The following is a 24,698-nucleotide window of genomic DNA, read 5'->3' as shown; positions in this document are numbered from 1 at the left end:
CAGGAACAGTATAAGTTTGTATATGAGGTGGCACTGGAATATTTAAGCTCCTTTTAGCCCGACGGATTGGGGAACCTGCCGGAGTCCAGAAGCTGCTGCAGCCGAGCCCCCTTTTCTGTGAATGGCAGCGACTGGGCTCAGGGGTGAAGAGACGGCACCCTGCCCCACTCCAGGGAGAAGACTGGTGGTCCCGCAATCCACGGTGGGCTCTGCTCCTCCTGAGGCATCTCCAGTTGCTGTGGGGGGATGCTGACCTGAAAGGCCCAGGCTTCTTTTCCATACCAACCCCGCCCCAGCCATGCGGAAGTGCACCCACAGCAGGGCCTTGGATTTTTCGGTTTCCAGACCTCTTGCTCCTTTCAAGTTTGTGAGTCTCGCGGCAAGCCCACTGTGCGGCTGCGGGGAGCGGCCAGCTTCCGTCGGGAGGGAGGTGTGCTCTCTGCCACGCGGTCCTGGATATAGATGATCAGGCTCTGGGGATCACCGCTCTGCTGTCCCCTGCACTCTCCTTCAGGGACCTCTGGCCCCGGGCACTTGCCATCTGGATCACTGGGACCTAGGATGCTTCCGAGACCACAGCAGAGGCCCCATCCTCGCATCTAACCTGCATGGGGCTTGGCCCACCACCCCTCCTGACCCCTCCCCCAGCCTGGGCCTTGACCTTCCATCGCTCACTGGCCAGCCCCGGCACGCTCTGATTAAGGTTTTCTTTGCATTTTTGTGAAAAAGGACTACCTGACCCTGAGTGTCTGAGGTGGTGGCTCCTCCGGGAGGGATGAACGAGATTTGACGATTTTCCGAAGTGTATGTGAAAAGCCACTTTCTTTTGAAGGGTGTAAAAATCAGTCTCATAGCAAAAGAAGGTAGGGAGGGACGTTTGGCATAGCTCTAAGGAAAACCTCTAGGGCCTGTTCTCTCTCCTGCCAGTGTCCTTAAAAGGTCCCACCCAGGGACAGCACAGCCATCAAGCAAGGGAGAGATGGGTTAGTCTGAGGACGGTCCCTTTGGGGCAGATAGAGAACCAACATCGTGTATAACCCAGGATCTCCAAATCTGAACTTCCTAGAGAAACCCAGCTGCGCTCTCAGGTCACCAAGGACCCGGTTACACTTTGGTTTAAAATAGGCCACAGGGATCAAGCCTGGGGATCTAGAATCTTGCCCAAGGTAGGGGTCAGTCATTGACCCATGTTGGAGCCAACATTTGCTCAGCATCCACTGTATGCCAAGCTTGGTGTGTTCTTAGAAGCCCCCCAACCCATGAGAGGGCTTTTTACCTGTTGTCATCTTTACAGCTGAGGACACAGAGTCATCTTCCTCAGTGATGAAATTCTGGTTTCCAAGAAGGCAGATGATACACTGAGACTGACTTGTACTGTTTTCTTCATCCTTTCTCAGCCAAGCAATTACTTTATGGAGGGAAAATAAGGCCAGAAAATTCTGAGATGAGAACTCCACAAATGGAAATTTAATTCTTTCTGATGCCAGTTTTTCTGGGAAGCTCAGAATTTCAGATATATTTTAGTAGCTCATTCCGGCTCCCCAGGAAAGCTAGTCCCATCTAAGTTTTTCGCCAGTGAGAACAACTCCCTGTGCCTTCAGGCTCTGAGGTCTGCCCGCCAGGGACACTCGCTATACCCGAGTCTCTGGCTGGGGCTCAGGTACAGTACCTGGCAGCCCCAGGTGGCCTGGGAGCTAGGAAGCGCCATCTTGGGGGCTGGTCTGGCCCCAGACAGGACAGGAGGAGCAGATTCAGTAACGCACAGCGGTCTCCCTCCGGAGCTTACGGACACTGTGGGAAACTGAATACACGTGTTACTGAGCCTCAGAGCAAGCGTCTGCCTAGGGCTTTCTAGAGGAGGTGCCATCCATTCTACTGGGTAGAAAAAGGAAGAAGAGGAAGTTCAGGCCAAAGGATCAGCATGTGTGAAGGCAAAGAGGTGTGAAAAGCCCTGCTGGGTGGGAGCAGAGCGGGCGGAGCTGGGGCAGGGTCGGGGGACGAGAGCTGTGCCCACGTGGCCCCTGCAGGCAACAAGGAGCCCGCGGAGCCCCCGAGTGACGTGCTCAGCTCAGTGCTGGAGAAGGGTCCCTCTGGGGCCAGAGAGGCTGCCTCTTTCTTCCATCAGACACTGTGAAAACATTCCCTTAAGCGTACACTTTTTCATACCACCGCTGTTTGTCTGTCTGCTCATCATTTTGTCACTGGAACAAAACAGGCAGTGGGTCAGGAGACGCAGCATCTGTGAGGAACTCAGGGTCCCTGCTCCACCCCAGAGCTGGGAGGCTGAGCCCGGCCTCTGGGCCCGTGAGGGGAGCCGCAGAAGCCGCTCCCATCGGCACGGGCTCTGGAGCTGCCTGGACGTCCGGGGACCCCAGACTTGATCAAGGGAGGACTCAAAGCATCTCAAAGCAAAGGCAGGCAAAGGAGCCCACGACGAACCTGTTCTTTTTCCACAGGCCCTTCCCAGGGTTTCCGGGCCCCCGCCCCCACCGGTGCTGCTGGCCCCACCCGCGCCCAGCCCCCAAGGAGCCTGTGCCCAGCAAGGCAGCGTGCTAGGTGCCTCTTCTCAGATCTTGGCTCATCCACACAGAAAGGGGGGACGGGGGGTGGGCACCATCTAACACAAACAAACCCTAGGATTTATTCTGCTCAGAAAGGGGTGAAATAGCTCCCAGATAAGATGGCAGTGGCTCCTAGCATCTCAAACGGCAGGGATCTGAAAGGTGACTGCAGGGAGAAGGAAACCTGTGAGAGCTCAGGCCACGGTGGGCAACCCAACAAGGGCCAGCGATGGTTCCCCCAGCTCATCCCGCCCTGTTCCTCACAACGCGACAAAGGTGGCAGGGCAGTGAACGGTCTTAGGCCAGTGTACGCAGGAAGAAACTGAGGCTGCTTCTGATGGACATGCCTCCCTGAGAGCCCACAGGGCACGCATGTGGCAGGGCTCGGATGAGGTGGGGCATCTGGGAATCTGGACTTGATCCCGTCCCCAGGAAACCCCCTGAGCAAACACCACCCCCCCCCCCCCGCCCCCAGGGCCTCTCCCACTGCTCCGCCCTTACCGCGCGGGCTCGCCTTTCACGACGCAGGAGCAAAGCGCATCAATGCTGAGTCTCCACACGGGCTGGCCTCTCATCCCGGGGGTGCCAAAGAGCGTGCCCTCACTTAGCGCAGAGCCTCATGGTTCTTACCTCCTAGACATGGACCCTGTTTGGAGAAGATGCAAGGAATTAATGAAAGGCCAGGAACTGTCCCCGCCCAGATGCCTGTCCAGCCTACAGAGCCTCAGGATACACCCTTGCTGTATCTAACAGGGTCCTCTCACCCTATCGGGTGTGAAGATCCCAGGGCCAGGGCGCCTCTGCGCTTCCAGGTGAGCACAGCAGGCCTCCCTTTGTGGGAACAGAAGGGAGTACCTTGCTTTTACCACCTCTTCTCAGATGTCACCCAAGCAGTGGCCTGTCAGATGTCAGCTTTCACGTGGAACCAATAGACTGTGCTGGAGACTTGAGAGCTCACTGAACTCTTTCAACATTCCTAAGAAGTGCTTGTAATTGTTACCATTTTACAGATGAGGAGACTGAGGTTCAGCGGGGGAGAGATCATTTGCCCACAGTTCCACCACAGCTAGTGAATGAGGGAGCCAGGATTTGAATTGGTTCTTCTGACTTCAGAAGCAATGTTTTTCCACCATTGCGTCTCAGATTTTCCCATGGGGGGGCTACCCGTAACAGCGGAGACTAGAGTGAAACAGATAACCCAATGGATCTTGAAAGCCCAAAGCAGACAATGATAAGCTTAGAATTCCTTCAGTTCCATGTTTAACAAATCCCATAATATTTGCCTTCTACTCACATTTAGATTGATTTTAATATGAGTATATACACGTGGTTTTAATCCCAACTCACTGTGATGGACCCTAGGGAATTACATCCCTGCCTGAGAGGCACAGGGCCTGGCCAAGCTGCTTCCTCCTGAGGCCAATTCCAGGGTCAGGCTCAAGTCCAGCTCACATTCCCCTAGGCAGATCCTTTGGTGTGGAGTACCCTGACCTCACTGTTCATGGGTTAATTTCAATCCAAGTCTCCTTCAGTTGGATACTGGAAAAAAACCCATTGACATCTACTAGAATTACAAGGACATGCCCACCTGGAGTGACGAAGGCTGAGCCCATAAAACCCTAAAGGGAAAGGTCAGAAGATGAACACACCCTTACTCAGCAGATTCCCAAATGCTGGGCCTTCTAGAAAGCGGTGCCCTTTGTCCAAGATGCAATCACAGGGGCAGATCTGCGGACACACTTCACACGAGGGGCCTGGGGCTGGAAGCCCCCTCAACCACACATACCCACTGGGTTCTTACAACACGCAAGGCCCTGGACGGGGTGCCACCGGAAGCGCGGGTTGCCACAGCACAGTTCATGCCCTGGCGAGACATGGGGTTGTGGTGGAAAGGACTCAGTCTTCAGTTCTAATCCAGCAGAGCCATTTCTTGCCTGTAGCATGCTGGGCCAACCAATTAATGGGAAAAGATGTGAAAAGAGGAGTCCCAGCCACAAGGGGGGAGTAGGGAGACCTGGAGAGCTTTGGGTAGGAAAACAGGAAGGCAAAGCCAGGAAGTTAGGACCCAAGAGGGATACTCAGAACCAAGGATGCGTATGGACTACTGGGCCAAGTATGAAGTACACATATTTAGGGCCTTTGGGCTTGTGAACACAAATCAGTGGACCTCCTATGTAATTGTTCCAACAAACTCTCAGTGCCCACCTGCCCGTCTCTCCCATGGAGGATTCCTGCTGTAAGGTGTTCCTTGGGCCAACGCCTCCAGGGAAGTCTGGAGGCTTAGAGGGCAAAGTGGTGACATTCCAAGTCAGATCAGACTTCTGAAGGCTCAGGCAGAACACTAGTGCCCGTACCCTCCATCGGCCTGCATCTCATCAGATAAATTCAAGCACAGTTTGCTGGTCCCAGGTCACTCCTGTGAGCGGAACTGCGAGTAGTGGGTGAAACGTGATAGCTGTGAGGAAGACCTTGCTATCTGCCAGAGAAGATGAGCTGCCCACCTCAGCCGCTGTCCAGCAGAAGCCACGTGTCTTTGAAGGGAAGAAGGAGCGCTGCTCTGATGGGTGAGCTTTGCCCCAGGTGGGTGAGATGTTAGAGCTGGGGCCGTGTCTGAACTCCTTCATTCCCCAAGAGCACAAAGCCAAGCAGGATGTGCTTGTTTTGTGCAGGCTGAAGCCCCCACTTTCCTGCTGCCTCCCCGCTACGCAAGCCAAGATGCTGCTCCAGCCACACACCCAGGGCTCATCCAGGCTGGTTATCACCAAACAGCACAGAGAGAGCAGCTGCTCTGCCACAGAGCCAACGCCCACCAAGATCTCTGACGAGACCAGTCCTAATTTAGACCCACTGGCCACCAAGGCCAGCAGTGACAGCCAGAATCAGTAAAGGTCCAAGTAGGACCCAGAACAGGGTTTTGCTGACAATACACATTAGCTCTAGAGGTGAATTCGACCTTCCCTCCCGACTCGAGGCCTGCTGGGGCAGTTTGCAAAAGCAAAAGCACAGCGACTCAGCTGACATGTGATTATCATCATCCCCAGTGCGTCCATTTCATTGCCAGGTAGATCCTGAACTAGCTCAGGCTACTCCAGGCTAACCTATATTGTCAATCAGACTCAAAAGCACTTTCCTAGCATTTCTTTTCACCCCACTTCTTACCAGCCAATGTAAGGCAGAGAGTCAGGGCTTCTACCATTGCCTTGGCTACTGGACACATCATAGCCCTACAAGGGCCAACGTGGGTTCGCATCAGCTCCAGGGAGACTGACACTTTCATACCCACTGGGCATATGACACTGCATGAGACCTGGGTCTCCACACTGCAGCCTCCTCCGTGAATCCCAACGGCCTGCACTTGTACAGTCTGGGTGTTTGACAGATAAAGCACGTATGAGAAGAGAAAACAAAATAAATCAACTTTTGAAAAAAGCCAGCACTGTGCTGTCAATGTTCTTTTTTTTCCTTTTCCTTTCCAATTCTAGCTTAAAAAAGCAGAAGGTAAATAATGTCAGGTCAATGAATATCAGATATATTTTTTGACTGTACATTACAGTGAAGTGTAATCTTTTTACACCTGCAAGTCCATCTTATTTATTCTTGTAAATGTTCCCTGACAATGTTTGTAATATGGCTGTGTTGAAAATCTATACAATAAAGCTGTGACCCTGAGATTCATGTTTTCCTAAGATATTCGCACTGGTGTCTTCCTGAGGTTGGAATGGGGTGAGGTGGAAATAAGTTGAAGCAGAAGGAGAAAAACCTTTTATGGACTAGATTTATGTTCATTTAATCCTCACATCTGTTATGCAGGAAATGTGTTACCCCCATTTTGCAGATGAGAATAGTGGAGGTTCATAAACATGAAGGGATTTCCCATGATTGCCTATTACACCAGTAAAAGGGATGGATCTAAAACAGCTTTTCTCAAGTGTGGTCCACAGAGAAAGTCAGAATCATTCAGGAAGTTTGTTAAACAGATACACTTTTAATTCCCTACAGAATCACAATTTCAGGAGCTGCACATTAACAAGCTACCCAGATGTGTCAGTTAGCTACTGCTGTGTAACATACCACCCAAAACTCAGTAACCTGAAACAACAATCTTTCATGGTGGTCAGCTGGGGCTTGACTGATCTAGGCTGAGCTGAGCTAATCTCAGCAGGCCCACTCAGGTATCAGCTAAGGGCTCGGGTCCGGGCCAGGCTTGCCTGGGACACCTTGGCTGGTGCACCTGCGCTCCATGAGTCTCTTCCCCTCCCCCTGGGCAGCAAGCTCACCTAAGCATCCATTTCTGGTGATAGCAGAAACGTGAGAGAGAAAGTGTGATCACATAAGTTGCTTTGAGTCATGCCTGTAACGTCCCATTGGACAGCTGGTTGCATGGCAGACTCAGAATCAAGAGGCAGGGAAATATGCCTCACCTCTTGACAAAGACCTCACTTCTCAATGTTCCAATAGATGCTGAGATTAGGTACCAAATTGTTGGTGCCAGATGCAGACTTTAACCCTGTCATCTCAGAGTGTGTGGTCCACAGATCACCTACATCAGTTGACCTGAGAAACTTCAAAGCATGCAGAATCTGATTCAGGAGGTCCAGGATGCGTCCCAGGAACCTGTATGCTTAACAAGTGCCCCTGGTGACTGTCATGCATGCTAAAGTTAGGCAAGCACTATTCTGAATGCTCTTAGAAAGGGATAGATAGGGGACAAGGAGGCAAACCAGTTCCCAAACTAGAGTGTGAGGCTGCCAATCTCTGACGCACATCATGCACACCCTCTCCACTCCCCAGCTGAGCAGACAAAAGAGCTGGAATCAACTCCTTGGAATTGCCTGGTTTTCCGAGTTCTTTGTACACATCCAGATACGAGTATGAGTGGGAGGCACGAGCCATGGGGCCAGAGCCCAAGTTCACTTTGCTCTCATTAGAGGCTTAGAAACCCTGCTATGGTGCTTCCACCTAAGGGGCCTGTATGTAGTATCCCCCAGACCCCTGGCAAGCCACAGAGCTGGGGAATGTGCGCTTCCCAGCTTGGCTCCTGAGAGGGAGAGCCAGTGGCCAGCCAGCTAGTAATCCTTGTCCCTTTGTCCTTGGTCATGCTAATCTCGTTTATTCTGCCTGCTATATTTATCCTTTTGCCACAAATGTTTAAGAGTTGTTACTGGGAAAATAAAATCAGAATGAGGGAAAAGAATCTCACATTATCTCCTAATAACAAAAATACTCTGGGGTGCATCGTTTCCCCCCAAATGGAAATGCCTTTTAAAGAGTTATTATAAAAGCATATACTCCACTTGAAAGAACTCAATACAAAGTTGTTTAAGGCATAACATAAAAGTCACCACTTCTCGAAGAGATTTGTTACTATTTTTATGCCATTCCAGACCTTTCTGTGTATATATAAACATACATAAATACTACAAATACACAGTGAGTGCTGGTAACTTGGCCACCAAGCCACTGAGTGACTCTGGGAGGAGTGACTCTGATGACAAGCCACAAGGAACTAAATGAGAATCGTAATCAGCGGCTGATGCTGCATCACGTCTTGCCTCCTAGAAGATACAAAGAAGCCCCAAAGAAGATGAAGTGGTTCACCTCTCCAGGTGGTCTGCACTCACTCAGAAAACTGGTCAATCGTCCATTTCTCTCTCCTGGGAGATGAAATGACATTAAGAGAAAACTTGATGGGCGGGAGAACGGCAGGGAGAAACTTGTAGAGATGCATGCTTAAGGATTTTAGCTTCCATGCTCCCATCTGCTCAGAGCACCCCAGAGAGAGACAGGGAGAGCGCGCAGCACACTGCCAGCTGTATACGTACAAGACCAGGTACCGCAGATGCCTACTGCATCGCCTCGAATATTCTCAACCTCCCCTCTTATCTCCTGCGTGGCTGTGGTGACGTTTCCAAGCAGGTCTGCAGGTTTCACGTTGGGGCAGCCCAGGGGAGAGCGCCCCTCAGACAGGCTGTGCACCTCTTGTTTCCAGCCCCACAGTTTCGGATGCTGTCTTCTGAGATGCCCACAGGAACCCACTTAGCACTCATCTGTGTGCCACCCAGAAATGCGGAAGAGTTCACCTTGGACCAGTCGGAGACTGGACCCTGTATACAAATGCTCCCTCCTTTATTTCTTCTGAAGGCAGTTTTGAGCTATATTTTATGTAACTTTTCAAATGGCCCCAGAACAAGCAACCCGACTACTGTAGGAATAGCCAACATGGTAACACAGCCTTATATTACCTCTCCCTCCCTCCTCTGATTGACACCCACCAACCTCACTGCTTCCTGGAGTCATACTTCCATAGGAAACTCTGTATCGGGCTTTGCAGTTCAGCAGGACGCTAGCTGTGAGCCTGGACTTAAGCTGGGCCCACAACACTCCGCCCTCCCGCTGCTGGTCTGAGGTGGGGCCCTGCCCCCACACAGAGAGCCGCCAGCTCGTGATCCAAGGACAAACGTGAACTCGGTGTAAAACGATTCATATGGAACAGGCTTTACACACGTCCTAGGCTCATCCGATGCGATGTGATGTGATAATTTTCTACTCAGATTTAGGAACAGGAGTTCTGCCATCTCATATTTTTGCTGAAAATGGTCAGCCTGCCCAACGGTAAGAAGGACCGCAAGTGGCCGCACAGGCGCCCTCTCGTGAGCGCGAGCACAGCAGGGGGCAGCTGGCGGGGGGAATGGGGAGCATCTGGACCGGGGACCCACGCCAGCAACGCCAGGAGCCGCACTCTCTCCCCCTCGGCCTGCCCTTGGCCGGACCTGGCTCCTGACTAACCGTGGAGACAGCTCGCTCCTCACGGGGAAAAACGTGTCCAGAAAAGACCGGGGAGAGGGTGTTCCAGGCTAAAGGTAGGTACAAGCCTGTCCGGGGCTGCTGAAGCGCCCTGTGCTGAGAGCACCCGCCCTCAGAGGCGGTGGGATTTTTGAACTGGCAGAGCAAGTAACAGCAAATCTCACTTCCTCTCCTTCCCTCTTCCTCCCTCCACCGGGCGCTCCGGCGGCTCCCAGCTCCGAGCAAACTCAGAACTCCCCTCAGAAGGAGGATGAGCACACAGGAGAACACCAGACACACGAAAAGATGCAAGGGTTCAAAGCAGGGGTGTGTGCTTTGAGGAATGGGAAAAAGTGCCTGCCTATGAAACCACGTCCCTGGTAGGAAAAGGAACGCGTTTTACAGCGAATACAAACACAGAAAAACACTAGATGTAACTGACTCCAGGAACTTTTTGTTGTTGTATCCAACCAAACAAAGTTAGGAAAAAGGAAAAGGACAGAATAGCGAATGAGGAAATTATACAGCATTATAAAAGGATATTATAAAGAACTCTGGCTGCTAAATTGTAAAATCTTGATCAACTGGATGATTTTGGAAATGCATGAACATTACCAAAATTGGCTCAAGAAACAGAAAACCTGAGTAGACCGGTTATCTGAGAAATATTGTCAGTTATTTCTTCCCTAAAAGATACAAAACCAGATACTCTGATGATTTAACTTGATCAAACTTCCAAACAAAAAAATAATTCTTACACTGTATGTGCTATTCCAGAACAATGCAAATGAGGGAACACGTACAATTCATACGACGGATATTATGAAGCTACAATAGCACAGATACCAAATCTGAAAGAACACACACCCGTGCACACACATACTTCTAAAACTTCTAGACCAGTCATATTTATAAACGCAAATACTTTACTAAATATTAAGTATGACATTTAGCTGCTTTTTAAAAAATAATATACCATGTCTAAGGAAGTCAAAGATAGTTAAATATTAGGAAGTCAATAGGTAAAAGGAGAAAGGCACGTAGTCACCTTAAATACTGAAAAAGCATTCTGACAAAATGTAACATCAATTTCTGATTAAATATTAATAGTCTCAGTAAGCTAGTAATCATAGGGTACTCTGTTAGCATAAAGTTAAAATCGTGAACAGCAGGCATTACCAGAATTCACCCATACCTACTTCTCCATTCCATCCAGGGTAAAGGAAGATGACCCCTTCCTGCCCTCCTTGACATGAGTGGGGTTGTGTGACACGTCCTGGACAATAAGCTGGAGGAGAAATGATGTGTATCAATTCTATGCCAAAGTACTTAACTGCTGGTGAGAGACTCTACAGCATTTTCTTCCCCTGCCTCATCCATCAAGGAGATCCTTGACTCCAGATGGTGCAGCCACAGGCTGGGGGAGCCCCCAGCCTGGATCACTGAATCACCACGTGGAGGACAGTTGCTCCTGGGAGTTACTGGGACCTACATAACTTTGTGGTACTTAGCTACTGAGTGTTTGGAGTTCTGTATTACTACAGAATGCCTAATATAAATAGCCAAAGTTTTAAATAATAGAGAAAAATTAAGTGTATTTCCACTGAAGTCATGAATGCCCTCATCGTTGCTATTATTTTAATATTTTTGGCTAATGCCAATGCAACTAACGCAATTAGGCAAGGGGAAAAAAAAAACAGACTGCTGTTATGGTTACCACTGCTGTGTAACAAATTAACCCCAAACAACTATTTTTCTTTTGTTCATGATTTTGTGGGTCAGAAATTCAGGGAGGAGACATCTGGCCAGTTCTTACTTAGGGTAATCATGGCCAGATGTCAACTAGGGCTGCAGTCATCTTTCAGCCTTGACTGGGCTGAATGTCCTAGATGGTTCATGAACTTGGCTGCTGTTGATGCTGTATGTTGGCTGGAAGGTCACCTATCAACTAAGGTGTCTACATGCTACCTCTCCAACACGGCTGTCTCAGGGTAATCAAACTCATTACACTGCCTTCACCCAGAGTATCTCACTAGATTCTGGTGGAAACTGAGTGACCCGACCTGGCCTTTTAACTTACAAAGCATCGTTTCTGTTGGATTCCATTAGTGTAAAGAATTCACTGAGATCACCCCTGATTCAAAAGAAGAAGACATACACTCATTCCCTATAAAAGGAGTGTCAAAGAATGTGCATACATGTTTTTAAATGGCCACAATTACTTTGAATGATGACTCAAAATTATCACAATCAATTATATATGATTAGGAACTAGGACAGAGGTAGGGCCAAGATGGAAAAGTAGAAAGACCCTGAACTCACCTCCTCCCATGGGCACACCAAGTCACAATTACTTACAGAGCAACGATCTATGAGAACAACCTGAAGACTAGCAGAAAAGATTTTCCACAACTAAAGATATAAAGAAGGAATCACAACAAAAAGTGTAGGAGGGGCAAAAGGGCAACATAGTCAGGACCCACACCCCCCAGACTGGCAATCCCAAAATGGGAGAAATATCACAGTTGCAGAAGTCCTCCCCAGAGAGTGAGGGGTCTGGGTCCCACACATCAGGCTTCCCTGCCCCAGGGTCCTGCACCAGGAATACGAGCTCCCAGAACACCTGGCTTTGAAGTCCAGCAGGGCTTCCATCTGGGAGAGCTGGAGGGCTATAGGAAACAGAGACTCCACTCTTAAAGGACGTGCACAGAATTCCACACTCTGAGTCCCAGCACAGAGGCAGTAGTTTGAGTGGAGTCTGGGTCAGACCCACTTGTTCTTAGGGAGACTGTCAGATAGGAGGCAACTGGGACTGCCCCTGGAAACAGAGACACCGGCAGCAGCCATTTTTGGCAGCTCGTTCTACCATGATGACACCAGCATTTGCAAGCACGATATTGGAATCCTCCTTCCAGACTATTACCATCACCAGGGACTTACCTGCCCACCAACAGGCCAGCACTAGCCCTGCACCCCCAGGGCAGTGCACCCAGCCACATGGGGACCTAGCTCTGCCCAACAGTGAGTCAGCACCAGCCCTGGGAACCCCTCAGCTGCACACCCAACTGCACAGGAAGTCTACCTCACCCTCTGGCAGGCCCACAACCACTGCACAAAGCAGGACCTCTTAGTCACCGGGATGGGAGGCCAGCCCCACCTACCAGAGCCCCACAGTAGTCAGCCCCACCACAACAGAAGGACCATGCAGCCCACACAAGAGGCACCCCTAGAGCATACAGCTCTGGCGACAATAAGGGGGTGTGCTACTGGACCCCATGGGACATCTCCTACATAAGGCCACTTCTCCAAGATCAGGAAACATAACTGACATGCCAAATATATAGAAACAGACACAGAGAATTAGGCAAAATTAAGACAAAATTACAGAAAACTAAATGAAGAAGAGATAAACAATCTACCCAATTAAGTTTCAAAATAATGATTATAAACAAGTTCACAAAACTCAGGAAAGAATGGATAAACAAAGAAAATTTCAACAAAAAGTTATAAAATATAAAGAACAAAACAAAGGAGACAATAACTAAAATAAAAAATACACTAGAAGGAATCAACAGTAAATTTGATGATACCAAGGAATGGATAAATAATCTGGAAGACAAAGTGGTAGAAATGACCCAAGCTGAACAGAAAGACAGGAAAAAAAATTAAAATAATGGAGAATAGCTTGGAGACCTCCAAGACAACATCAAACGTACTAACATTCACATTATAGGTGCCCCAGAAGAAGAGGGAAAAAAGGCGGCAGAGAACTCATTTGAAGAAATAATTGCAGAAACATTCCCTAACCTGAGGAAGGACACACACACCCATTTCTAGGAAGCAGAGAGAGTCCCAAATAAGGTGAACCCCAAAAGGTCCACATATTATAATTAAAAGAATCATAAGAGACTACCACAATTATACACCAACAAAGTAAACAACCTAGAAGAAATGGATAAATTCCTAGAAATGTACAATATTCCAAGAATAAATTAGGGAGAAATAGAAAATATGAACAGACTAATTACCAGTAACAAAACAGAATCAGTAAAAAAAAAAACAAAACTCCCAACAAACAAGTCTAGGACACAGCTTCACAGGTGAATTCTACCAAACATTATTTAAAGAAGAATTAATACCCATCCTTCTCAAACTACTCCAAAAAAAACTGAAGAGTGCTTCAGAACTCATTCTGAAGGCCTGCATCATCCTGATACCAATACCAAAGATGCCACCAAAAAAGATGAACATAAATGCAAAAATCCTCAACAAAATATTAGCAAACCAAATTCAATAATACATTAAAAGACTCACACCATGATCAGGTAAGATTTATCCCAGAGATGCAAGGGTTGGTCAATATCTGCAAATAAATAGATACAACACACCACATTAACAAATTAAAGGAAAAAAATCAGATGATCATTGCAACAGATGCAGGAAAATGTCTTGACAAAATTCAACATCCATTTATGATTTTGAAAAACTCTCAACAAAGTAGGTATATGGGGAATATACTTCAACATAATAAAGACCATTTATGATAAATCCACAGCCAACATCATACCCAATAGTGAAAAGGTGAAAGCATTTTCTCTAAGATCAGGAACAAAACAAGCATGTCCACTCTCGCTACTTTTATTCAACATAGTATTGGAAGCTCCTCTAGCCACAGCAATTAGAGAAGAAAAAGAAATAAAACACATTCAAAATGAAAAGGAACAAGTAAAACTGTCATTGTTTGCAGACATGTACTATATAGAGAAAACCCTAAAGACACCACCAAAAACATATAGTTAATAAATGAATTCAGTAAAGATGCAGGATACAATATTAATACATAGAAATCTACACACTAATAACAAACTATCAGAAAGAGAAATTAAGAAAACAGTCCCATTTATAATAGCATCAAGAAGAATAAAATACCTAGGAATAAATCTAATCAAGGAGGTAAAAGATTTGTACTCTGACAACCATAAGACACTGATGAAAGAAACTGAAGACAATTAAACAAATGGAAAAGCTAAGGAGTGAAAGAATTAATATTGTTAAACAACCATACTACCCAAGGCAATCTACAGACTCAATTGTAATCCCTATCAAAATGCCAATTGCAATAGGAACAAATAGTCCTAAAATTAGAAAGAGTAATAAAGCGGGAACATTGCACTCCTGATTTAAAACTATACTACCACTGCACTGAAATACTATGATATTGACACAAAAACAGACACATAGGTCAATGGAATAGAAATAAACCCTTGCTTATACAGTCAATATATCTATGACAAAGGAAGCAAGAACAGACAATAGGGAAAAGACATCCTCTTCAATAACTGCTGTCAGGAAAACTGGACAGCAACATGCAATAGAATGAAACTGGACTACTTCTCCTCATATATAAAAATAAACTCAAAATGGATTAGAGACAAATGTAATTCTTTTTTACTGCATAGTATTTAATCAAAATAATTTTATAATCTATACAGAATTGAATACAAAGTACAACAAATTATTTTCATTTCTTTGCAAAACTGCATCCAGTACAACTTGCCAATTGGGTGTAGCATTCTACAAATAGGGCTACACACCATGATGTGAACTGATTATTGTCCTTCCAAAGAAGTGGAAAGATAGCCCATGTTCTTGGATTGGAAGAATTAAATATTATTAAAATGGCCATATTCCCTAAAGCAATCTACAGATTTAATGTGATCTTTATCAAATTACCCATGACATTTTTTTTTTTTACAGAACTAGAACAAATAATCCTAAAATTTATATGTAACCACAAAAGACCCAGAATTGCCAAACCAATCCTGAGGAAAAAGAACAAAAGCATAATCCTCCCAGACTTCAGACAATAATACAAAGCTACAGTAATCAAAGCAGCATGGTATTGGCACAGAAACAGACATACGGACCAATGGAACAGAACAGACAGTGCAGAAATAAACACACACACCTATGGTCAATCAATCTTTGCCAAAGGAGGCAAAAATATACAATGGAGAAAAGACAGCCTCTTCAGCAAGTGGTGCTGGGAAAGCTGGACGGCCACATGTAAATCAATGAAGTTAGAACACTCCTCACACCATACACAAAAATAAACTCAAAATGCCTTAAAGACTTATAGGTAAGGCATGACACCATAAACCTCCTAGAAGAGAACACAGGCAAAACATTCTCTGACATAAACTGCAGCAATGTCTTCTTAGGTCAGTCTCCCAAGGCAAAAGAATAGAAGCAAAAATCAACAAATGGGACCTAATCAAACTTACAAGCTTCTACTCAGCAAAGGAAACCATAACAAATGAAAAGACAACCTATGGAGTGGGAGAAAATATTCACAAATGATACAACTCACCAGGGCTTAATTTCCAAAATATACAAACAATTCATATAGCTCAATATTAAAAAACAAACAACCCTATTAAAAATCGGCAGAAGACCTAAATAGACATTTCTCCAAAGAAAACATACAAATGACCAACAGGCACATGAAAAGATGCTCAACATCGCTAATTATGAGAGAAATACAAATCAAAATTACAATGAGGTATCATCTCACACTGGTCAGAATGGCCATCATCAAAAAGTTTACAAATAATAAATGCTGGAGAGAGTGTGGAGATAAGGGAACCCTCCTACACTGTTGGTAGGAATGTAAATTGGTACAATCATATGGAGAACAGTAAAGAGGTTCCTTAAAAAGCTAAAAATAGAGTTACCATATGATCCAGCAATTCCACTCCTGAGCATATACCCAGAAAAGACAAAAACTCTAATTTGAAAAGATACATGCACCGCAATGTTCACAGCAGCATTATTTACAATAGCCAAGACATGGAAGCAAGCAACCTAAATGTTCATCAACAGATTAATGGATTAAGAAGATGTGGTGTATAGATCTATACACACACACACACACACACACACACACACACACACAATGAAATACTACTCAGCCATAAAAAATGAAATAATGCTATTTGTAGCAACATGGATGAACTTAGAAATGATCATACTAAGTGAAGTAAGTCAGACACAGAAAGACAAATTTCAGAAAATATCATTTATATGAGGAATCTAAAAAGAATGGTATAAGCAAATTTACTTACAAAACAGAAACAGACTCACAGACATAGAAAACAAACTTACTGTTACCAAAGGGAAAAAGGGAGGGAAGGATAAATTAGGAGTTTAGGATTAACAGATACACACTCCTATATATAAAATAGATAAACAACAAGGACCCACTGTATAGCACAAGGAACTATATTCAGTATCTTGTAATAACCAAAAGAATCTGAAAAAGAATATATATGTAACTGAATCACTTTGCTGTACACCTGAAACTAACACAAAATTGTAAATTAACTATGCATCAATAAAAAAGAAAGATATGGTACACACATATGCACACAATAGAACATATATATGTATACACACAATGGGTTATTACCCAGCCACACACAAAAGAGAAATTTTGACATCTGCAACAACATGGATTGATCTAGAGGGTGTTACACTAACTGAAATAAGCTAGACAAAGACAAATATCAAATGATCTCACGTGTGAAATCTGAAAAACAAAACGAACAAAACAAAACCAAAGAGACTCATAGATACAGAAAACAGGTGGTTTCCAGAGGAGAGTCTGGGAGAGGGATGGGCAAAATAGTGAAATAGGATTAGGAGATACAGATTAAAGCGGAGTTTTCATATATTTATTTGTCGTTTACTGATGAGCAATAAATCCATTTTCAAAAACTTCAAAAAAAAAAAAGAGGAGGTACAAACATCCAGTTATAAAATAAATAAGGCACGGGGACGTAATATGCAGCATAAGGAATGTGGTCAATAATGTTGTAATAACTTTGTATGGGGACAGATGTTTACTAGACTTATCATGATGATTACTTCATAATGTATGCAAATGTCAAATCACTGTGCAGTCCACCTGGAACAAACATAATATTGTATGTCAACTATATTGTAAATAGAAAATGTTATAAAAAGGATATTCAGTAGAGGTATAGGTTGTAAGTATGTAAAATAAATGGTTTCCATATTCATAGAGAATAAACTAATGAATTAATTTATCATTAATACAGCATCAATTATATGTTAGAGAACATAATGAGAGAGAAAGATTGTATTCACAATAGCAGCATAAAGTATAAACCTAAGAATAAACTTAAGAAGCGTGCAGGACCCACATAAAGAGAACTACAGAACTCTGTCTCAGGACCCAAACGGAGATGAGAATAAACAAAGAGGTGCCGCAGGTGGTCAGAGTAACTATAGCTAAAGTGCCAATTCCAGCAACAGTCAAAGAAGGTAATTCCACTTGAATCAAAATCCGTATTCGCCTTTTAGTAAGTAACTTGAAAAAATCATTTTAAAGCTTATCTGAAAAAAAATTACATACAAGAATAACCAAAAAACTTTGAAATGAGCTACAATAATTAAAAGTATGTGGCACCAACAGCAGGAATACAATCTGATCAGTTCCTTGGAGTTTCTTGTCACACTTGATATTGGGAAGGCAAGTTTTACATCCATTAAGATACAACCTGAATAAAACTGGTTTGATATTATCAAGTCTCCACGGAACAAAAGCAAGAGAAAATGAGAGAGGAAACTCTCTTACAAGCCTCAGAGCAGAGTGTTTGCTGTCTTTGGGGACAGTTTGATTCAATGCATTTTATTCTATGCGGTACAGTCTGACACCTAAAGTGTTCAATCATTTCTTTGCTTAATTTTTTTAATCACACAACTAATACATAAATATATCCTCCTAGTAAAATAATCAAAACATTACTGATCAAGTCAGGCTGGCTGTCTGTGGCCTCTAAGGATCCCTAATTCCCAACCCCTCCTAGGGAGAAATTAGAAAGGCTTTGGTCCATCTTACTACTACCAGCGTTCTCACTTCTCCAGGCAACCATGAGGGCCCATAGATTAAAATCAAGGAAAAGAAATTGCTTTATCTGGTTGAGAACATCCCACTTGAAGGCAGAAGCAAGCAGAAGAGGACTAGCTTTCACATACTGACCTGTGGACGGGAATGGTGGGTAAAGCTTGCCCCTGGATTTATGCTCTGTTCTACTAGTAACTCCAGCAGATTCTATGCAAAAGAAGAAGCTGGGTGTAGAATTTTCCTTAGAGGCGAACACATCTGTCTGAGAGTGGCCTTTGAAGCAATCAGCCATCACTAATGGCTCCAAGTAGGGCCCCAAGGGGCAAACCAGACAGCTCTGACATCCAGTTCCCCAGAGATAATGAATTCTGCCCCTCAGGCTGTGGAATAAATGCAAGCTAAAAGATCCTCAGAGAGGCACCATATGTCCAAACAGACTGTGGGTGCCTTTGGAGGAGAAACGTGCTAAAGCAATTCACGTCCTGTTAGAACCAGAAAGACAAAATGTGCTGGTCACAAGAGCCAAAAAGGGTCATCTAACAGAGAGAGAAAGGAAAATGTTGGCCAATTTTCCTTTACCATGATACTAGAGAGTTAAAAGACCTGAAACGCTGAATATGATGAGATGAATGTTCTCAACTCTAGGTTTCTTAAAAAATTTAATATTAAAACCTACTATTTAAGCCAATGCTTCAGGATTTATGCCTTTATAATCCCAGCCAGAGAAACTGAGAAGAAACGCCCCATCTCTGAGGAGCATACTCCAGACTGATCACAGGACCTGAAGCCACAGGCCTCATTATCTGTCAAAGTCGTAACTCCCGGAGAAGCACTTCACCTTGACTCTCACAAGCCCGGCTCAACTGGTCCAAAGTCAGAAGCCAGTTAAGGAGATTGTAGATTTTGTTTTGTTTTGTTTTTTAAAACTGGAGTGAGGGTTACTGGAAAACCAGCCAAGCAGAGAAAATTTGCAGGAGCAGTGGTGTAGGGTCTGTGAGTCCCGCACTCTTTCAAGAAAAGATGGAGGGATAGGCCTCTGTCTGGAGTTTGGCAAGAGTTTGATTCTGTGTGGGATCGAGGGTTGAGACATTGATGTGAAAGAGACACCATCCCTAGAGGTCATGGGGGCGGGGGGGTTAGACGCACGTTGTGGGGCAACTGTCATCACAGACTTAACTCTCCAAACTGATGAAATCCCTCTGCAGAGATGCCCACCCACCCAAGCTTCCCGGAAAGGCATCCATCAACCCTTAGAGAGATGGATCTAGAGCAGAAAACCCCAGCCCTGATTCTTCCCCAGATCCCAAGAGCTTTCCCAGGAGGACTCCAGGCCCCTCCTCCGCAGAGGGATAAGCTTCCCTTTGTTTCAGATTTCAGAATTCTCAGCCAGCTCGCATGGCTTTCTACGTGCCTGCCAGATGCACCTGGCCTCCCAGCTGACTCCATCAAAAAAAAAAAAAAAAAAAAAAAATCACAGAGTGTGCCCCTCTGCAGGGCTTCCGCCTAACACTTGACCTAAAGGGAAGGGAGTCAGGGGCCAACCCTACAAGGGCTGCCACAGTGGGAGGTGGGGAACTCAGGAGGAGGAGTCTTGGGGTGCCACCCACCTGTGAGCACCTGAGGAGGTCAGCACCATTGTCACCAGCTCTGCCCTGGGTACCTCCCCGAATAGGACCTCTGTTAGCCGTGCCCCATGGGTTGGTTTGCTACTGGCATGCCTCATCTATCGTCAAAAGGCCATGTTACACGAATCAGAAAATGTGGATTTTAGGCCTGGAGGAACGATCCGTGGCAACACCTTTCCAACAACTCTCACGTGCAGCTACGGGGCGAAAATCAAACCCCCGGGGAAGGTGAACTGCGGATTCCATATGCATCCCAGGGTGCGATTTTTGAAAGAACTAGAAGGCTCACCCTAAGGAACCCAAGGAGGTGGCTACAGGAGTAGCTGGGCCAGGAAAACAGTGGCCTCCAGGGTCCCCAGGTGATGCTGGGGTTTCTCACTCCTACTCCCCCAGTCAAACTACTTCTTATTGGTTGTTATCAAGACAAAGCAAAATGAAAAGGCTAAGAAGCCATCGAATTTTAAATTGAAAGAAATAATAAGCAGGAATAAAATTCAAGATTCCAATAAGATGATTAAATTATCAACGCATTAAAAAATGAATCTTCTTTTAAAATAATACTTATTTCATATGTAACAAAATTTACATATGCTGGCAGAGCAGTGTTCACCAAATCGTTCCTGCATTTCCAGACCCCTTTGTAATCAAATTATTGGGCCTATGTGACTGATTCTGGCCAACAGACAGAGGGGAGAGGACAGGTATCACCTTCAGCGTGAGCTATTTGAAAGACTCTGGAAACTGTGTGTTAAGATGCTTCACAAGATGAAAGGAATCTGGATCACAGAGTCCCACACAGAGGGTCCTGGGGTGTTACCCGACCCCACCACACTCAGTAAGAGTGAAAACCAAACCTTTGTTGGGTTAAGCCACTGAGATTTGAGGGTTTATTGGTTTCTACAGCATATCTTGACTAACAAAAGTGCTTATAATTAACTCACTTAATCCTCCTTATAATCTTCTAGCATAGGCACCATTATAATCTCCATTAAGCAGAGAGAGGCAGACAAAAACACAGTAACTTTTTTTCTCATAATTGGTAAGTTGGCAGACCTATTCAAATCTCAGCAGTCTGACCAACGGGTCAACGATGAAATCAAAGAAGTTTAAAAAATACCTTGAGACAAATGACAATGAAAACACAACCACACAAAATCTCTGGGATGCAGCAAAAGCAGTCCTAAGAGGGAAGTTCACAGCGATACAGGCCTTCCTCAGAAAAGCGAGGACAATCTCAAACAATCTAACCGACTACCTAAAAGAATTAGAAAAAGAACAAACAAAACCCAAAGTCAGCAGAAGGAAAGACATCATCTTACAGATCATAAAGATCAGGGAGGAAATAAATAAAATAGAGATTTAAAAAACAATAGAAAAATAAAATCAATCCAACCAAGAGCTGGTTTTTTGAAAGACTAAACAAACTTGACAAACCTCTGGCCAAGCTCACCAAGAAGAGAGGACACAAACAAACAGATCCAGGCAGTCTGTGTTTTTAACCACTACGCCAGGCTGGCTGTCACAAAGAGGCATCTCAAAGTGAAACGCAAGGAACCTCACGGCCATGCACCTTCCTCTACAGAAGAGTTGGGGGTGCTGAAGCAGGGCAGAGTCGGGGTGGAAGGAGGAAGGGCAGCCCTACAAAGGTAAAGTAAGCGTTAACCCCTTCTTCCCTCCCTAAGGGCTAAGTCCACCGATATTCATATGATAAAATAAAGCAACCCTGGATCCATGGAGGTCAATCTAAACCCCAGTCTTTCAGATTAGGCCTTCTCTCTTTTTTAATTTCCAGCCCAATTTAGTGGCAAGACCCTCGCCCTCAGGAGTCAGGAAACCTGAACCCTAGTTCCAAACCTTCTAGTAAAATGTTGGCTGGCTCAGGTCTCTTTGAGCCTCAGCTGCTGCATCTGAAATTTGGGAGTGATCATTCCCCCTGCGCCAGGTTGTGGAAAGTTCTAACCGAACAGCACACGTAATGATGCTTTGGGAAGCTGTGAAATGCTTTGCAAATGCAAATTACTTTTATTAGATGGAACCAGATACCACAGTTTCACCTGATTCAACCTAACAAAACACAGTGCTGCAGGTCAGGTGCCTGCAGTGCTTCGCTCCATCCTTGGACCTGACCGTGGTGTGTGGACCACCTTCATACACCTGAGGCACCTTTTCCCTCAGGGTGAAACGTTTTCCAGGAGGCTCCTCAATCTTTATGGCAAGAGACTCCTGCTGGCAATTCTCCACATCTGCTGAGAGACACCAACACCATCAGTCCCCAGGCTGACCATCTATCTTCCCTTCTTCTCACTTCATCCACACACAGCCCTGGAATGAAGGCAGAGCAGGGGCCAGCCCTGTGTAGTGGACAGGGCAAGTCAGGAAGCCACTGCCTTGCTGTGTGGCCTGGGACGTCATCACCTCCCTCTCGGGTCCTCAGACTCCTCACCCAGAAACGAGGCTCTTGGACGAGCTCAGCAGTTCCTCCTCCTCACTGTGCAGCCAAATTACCTGGGACGCTTCTGCAAAATGCAGATGCCCAGGCTGCTCCAGGGATTTATTTTCAGTGGGCCTGAGTATCAGTACCTTTTAAATCCTCACCAGGTGATCACCGGGGGAAGCGGGGTTGAAAGCCACTTGAGAGGATGCTCCAAGGGCCCCCTGACTATCACAGACTGAATCTCCGAGGAAGTGTGTGAATCCACGTGAGGTCCCAGCACTGAGGAAGACAAAGCGACAGGAGCTCCCACAAATGGGTCCAAGGCCTCATTAGACTTGGGTCGCGGGTCTGCCGAGCCCCCGCTTCACGCCCCCTATGGTGAGAAGGATGCCTGGGCTCTATTGGAGCCCAGCTGGAAGGCCATTTCATTTGGAGAAAGATTTCCTCGAGGTGCCTCACCACGGCCTCCTTCACTGATCCAGGGAACTGAGGCTTTTCATTTTAATTAGCAGATTCTTGTTGCAGCCGCTAGAAATGAGCCTCTGCTCTCATTTCCTTCAGACAGTCAGCCGAGAGATGGTGAGGGACGGGGTGGGAAGGTGACTCCGGGCGCTGTTATCTGATGCAATTTCTGGCTGGTGGGGGGCTCGGAAGATGCGAGCGCCAGTGAGGTTGCAAGGAACCAAACCACACGCTTAAGGAAATGGCTTCGTGGCCCCGGGTCGCAGTGACCCAGGTTCGCGTCTCTTTGCAGACCCAAGCGCAGACGTGCTGTGGGGAAGGTGAAGTGTTTTCAGGTCCCCAGGCTTTAGGGGCCCCGCGGAGGGAAAGGTCACATCCTGAACCATGAGAGCCTCATCAGGGAGGAAAAAAAAAAGCACACTTACCAAAATACCTGTAGATGAAGAGAAATGGAAGATGCCATTTGCCTGATGCGTATTTTATGAGCCTGTGAACTCTGGGAGCTGGAAAGTGTGCTCACCGGTCATCTAGTTAGTACCTGAGGAACAGGAGAGAGGCGGCCTCCCTGAGGTGCCGCAGATCACAGGATGGCCCTGTCCTTGGTGCCCAGCAGGAGGGATAAACTGTCCACGTGACTGTTTGCAAAGTCCCATCTTGTTTTGACATCAAGAATAAACAGCACATTTTCTGGAATTAGCCCTTGTGTCTCTTGTATGAGCCTCCCTAGTGGCTCAAATTTTCCAAAACCGAGAGAAATCTTGATCCAGATGAGAAGCATGAAAAGAGAGGGGTAATTAGAAGAAATGCCCTTAAGCAACTGGCCAGGTCTGTGAAAGGACCAAAAGGAAGGATGACTTGCAGATGGCCTGGAGTTCAGTCAATCAAATCCCACGCAGGGAAAGGAAGGTGAGGCAGCTGCAGCCCCGAGACCACAGTGTGGTTCACAAACCCAACAGGATGTGGTCTCCCACCTCCACAGTCCGCCCTCCAGTACCCTCCACTGTGATCCAGCCACGCTGAGCTGTTTCCACCTCCCACATGAACCGTCCTGGCGCCAGACCTCACACCCGCCAGCCCCTGGCCAGAGGATACTCTCATTCCAGATCCTCCCCGTCCCCTCCTTATAACCATGGGGAAATGTTCCAAGACCCCCAGTGGATGCCTGAAACCACAGAGAGTACCAAACCCTACATACTTCCTACACACATACCTACATGATGAAGTTCAGTTTATACATTAGGCACAGTAAGAGATTAACAACATTAACTAACGATGAAATAGAACAATTATGGCAATATATTGTAATAAAAGTTACGTGAATGTGGTCTCTCCCTGAAGATATCTTCTTGTACAAATTTAATGCTTTTTCCATCTTAACTAAGCACTTATCATGCACTGGAGCTGTGACTTTTGCAGTTTGAGCTGTGACAGCAAAACCAGCACAATTTCTTTTTCCTTCTTCACAGTCTCACAGATAGAAGATTCATTTTCCTATAGATCTTAGGGACCTTGGCATATAATTTTTTTTCTTTCCATATTAAACCAAGAACGTTTACCTTTTTGCTTAAAGGAAGCCCTTTACGATGTCTCTTCAGCATATCTGAATTGCCAGCATCACTACTCTTGTGCTTTGGGGCCATTAGTCAGTAAAATAGGGGTCACGTGAACACAAGCACCATGATACACGACAGTGGGTCTGATAACCAGCTGGCCACTCAGTGACTAACGGGCAGGACATGTTGGACAAATGGGTGACTGACAACCCAGGCAGGACAGTAGATTTCATCACACTACAGAGAATGGCACACAATTTAAAACTTACGAACTGTTTATTTCTGGAATTTTCCATTTAATATTTTTTGGACCAGCAGTTGACCATGGGTAACTAACTACAGGTAAAGGGA

At 45.7% G+C, this 24,698-nt stretch overlaps 1 protein-coding gene and 1 long non-coding RNA gene across 11 annotated transcripts in view; one reads left to right on the top strand and one right to left on the bottom strand.

Annotated features, from left to right (window-relative positions):
• The window catches only part of PTPRT (protein tyrosine phosphatase receptor type T), a 944,743-nt gene extending 938,496 nt beyond the window's left edge, over positions 1-6,247 (top strand). For 4 of the 6 annotated variants that reach the window (XM_074347294.1, XM_074347295.1, XM_074347293.1 and 1 more), the window contains one exon: positions 4-6,247. In XM_074347294.1, the coding sequence (XP_074203395.1) occupies positions 4-57 (54 nt within the window). In that variant the 3' untranslated portion in view covers positions 58-6,247. The remainder of the gene's footprint in view (positions 1-3) is intronic. The other 2 variants (XR_012500633.1, XR_012500634.1) reach the window with 2 other exon arrangements.
• The window catches only part of LOC141574053 (uncharacterized), a 310,500-nt gene that overhangs the window by 4,989 nt on the left and 280,813 nt on the right, over positions 1-24,698 (bottom strand). For all 5 annotated transcript variants that reach the window (XR_012500636.1, XR_012500637.1, XR_012500635.1 and 2 more), the window contains 2 exons: positions 3,063-3,207; positions 1,277-1,408 (listed from right to left, as the gene is read on the bottom strand). This is a non-coding gene — a long non-coding RNA (uncharacterized LOC141574053). The remainder of the gene's footprint in view (positions 1-1,276; positions 1,409-3,062; positions 3,208-24,698) is intronic.

This window comes from Camelus bactrianus, chromosome 19, assembly GCF_048773025.1.
Source record: "Camelus bactrianus isolate YW-2024 breed Bactrian camel chromosome 19, ASM4877302v1, whole genome shotgun sequence".
In the NCBI taxonomy this organism is placed as follows: Eukaryota; Metazoa; Chordata; class Mammalia; order Artiodactyla; family Camelidae; genus Camelus; species Camelus bactrianus.
Note: the sequence above shows the minus strand (reverse complement) of the source record. Positions and strands in the feature narration are given on the sequence as shown.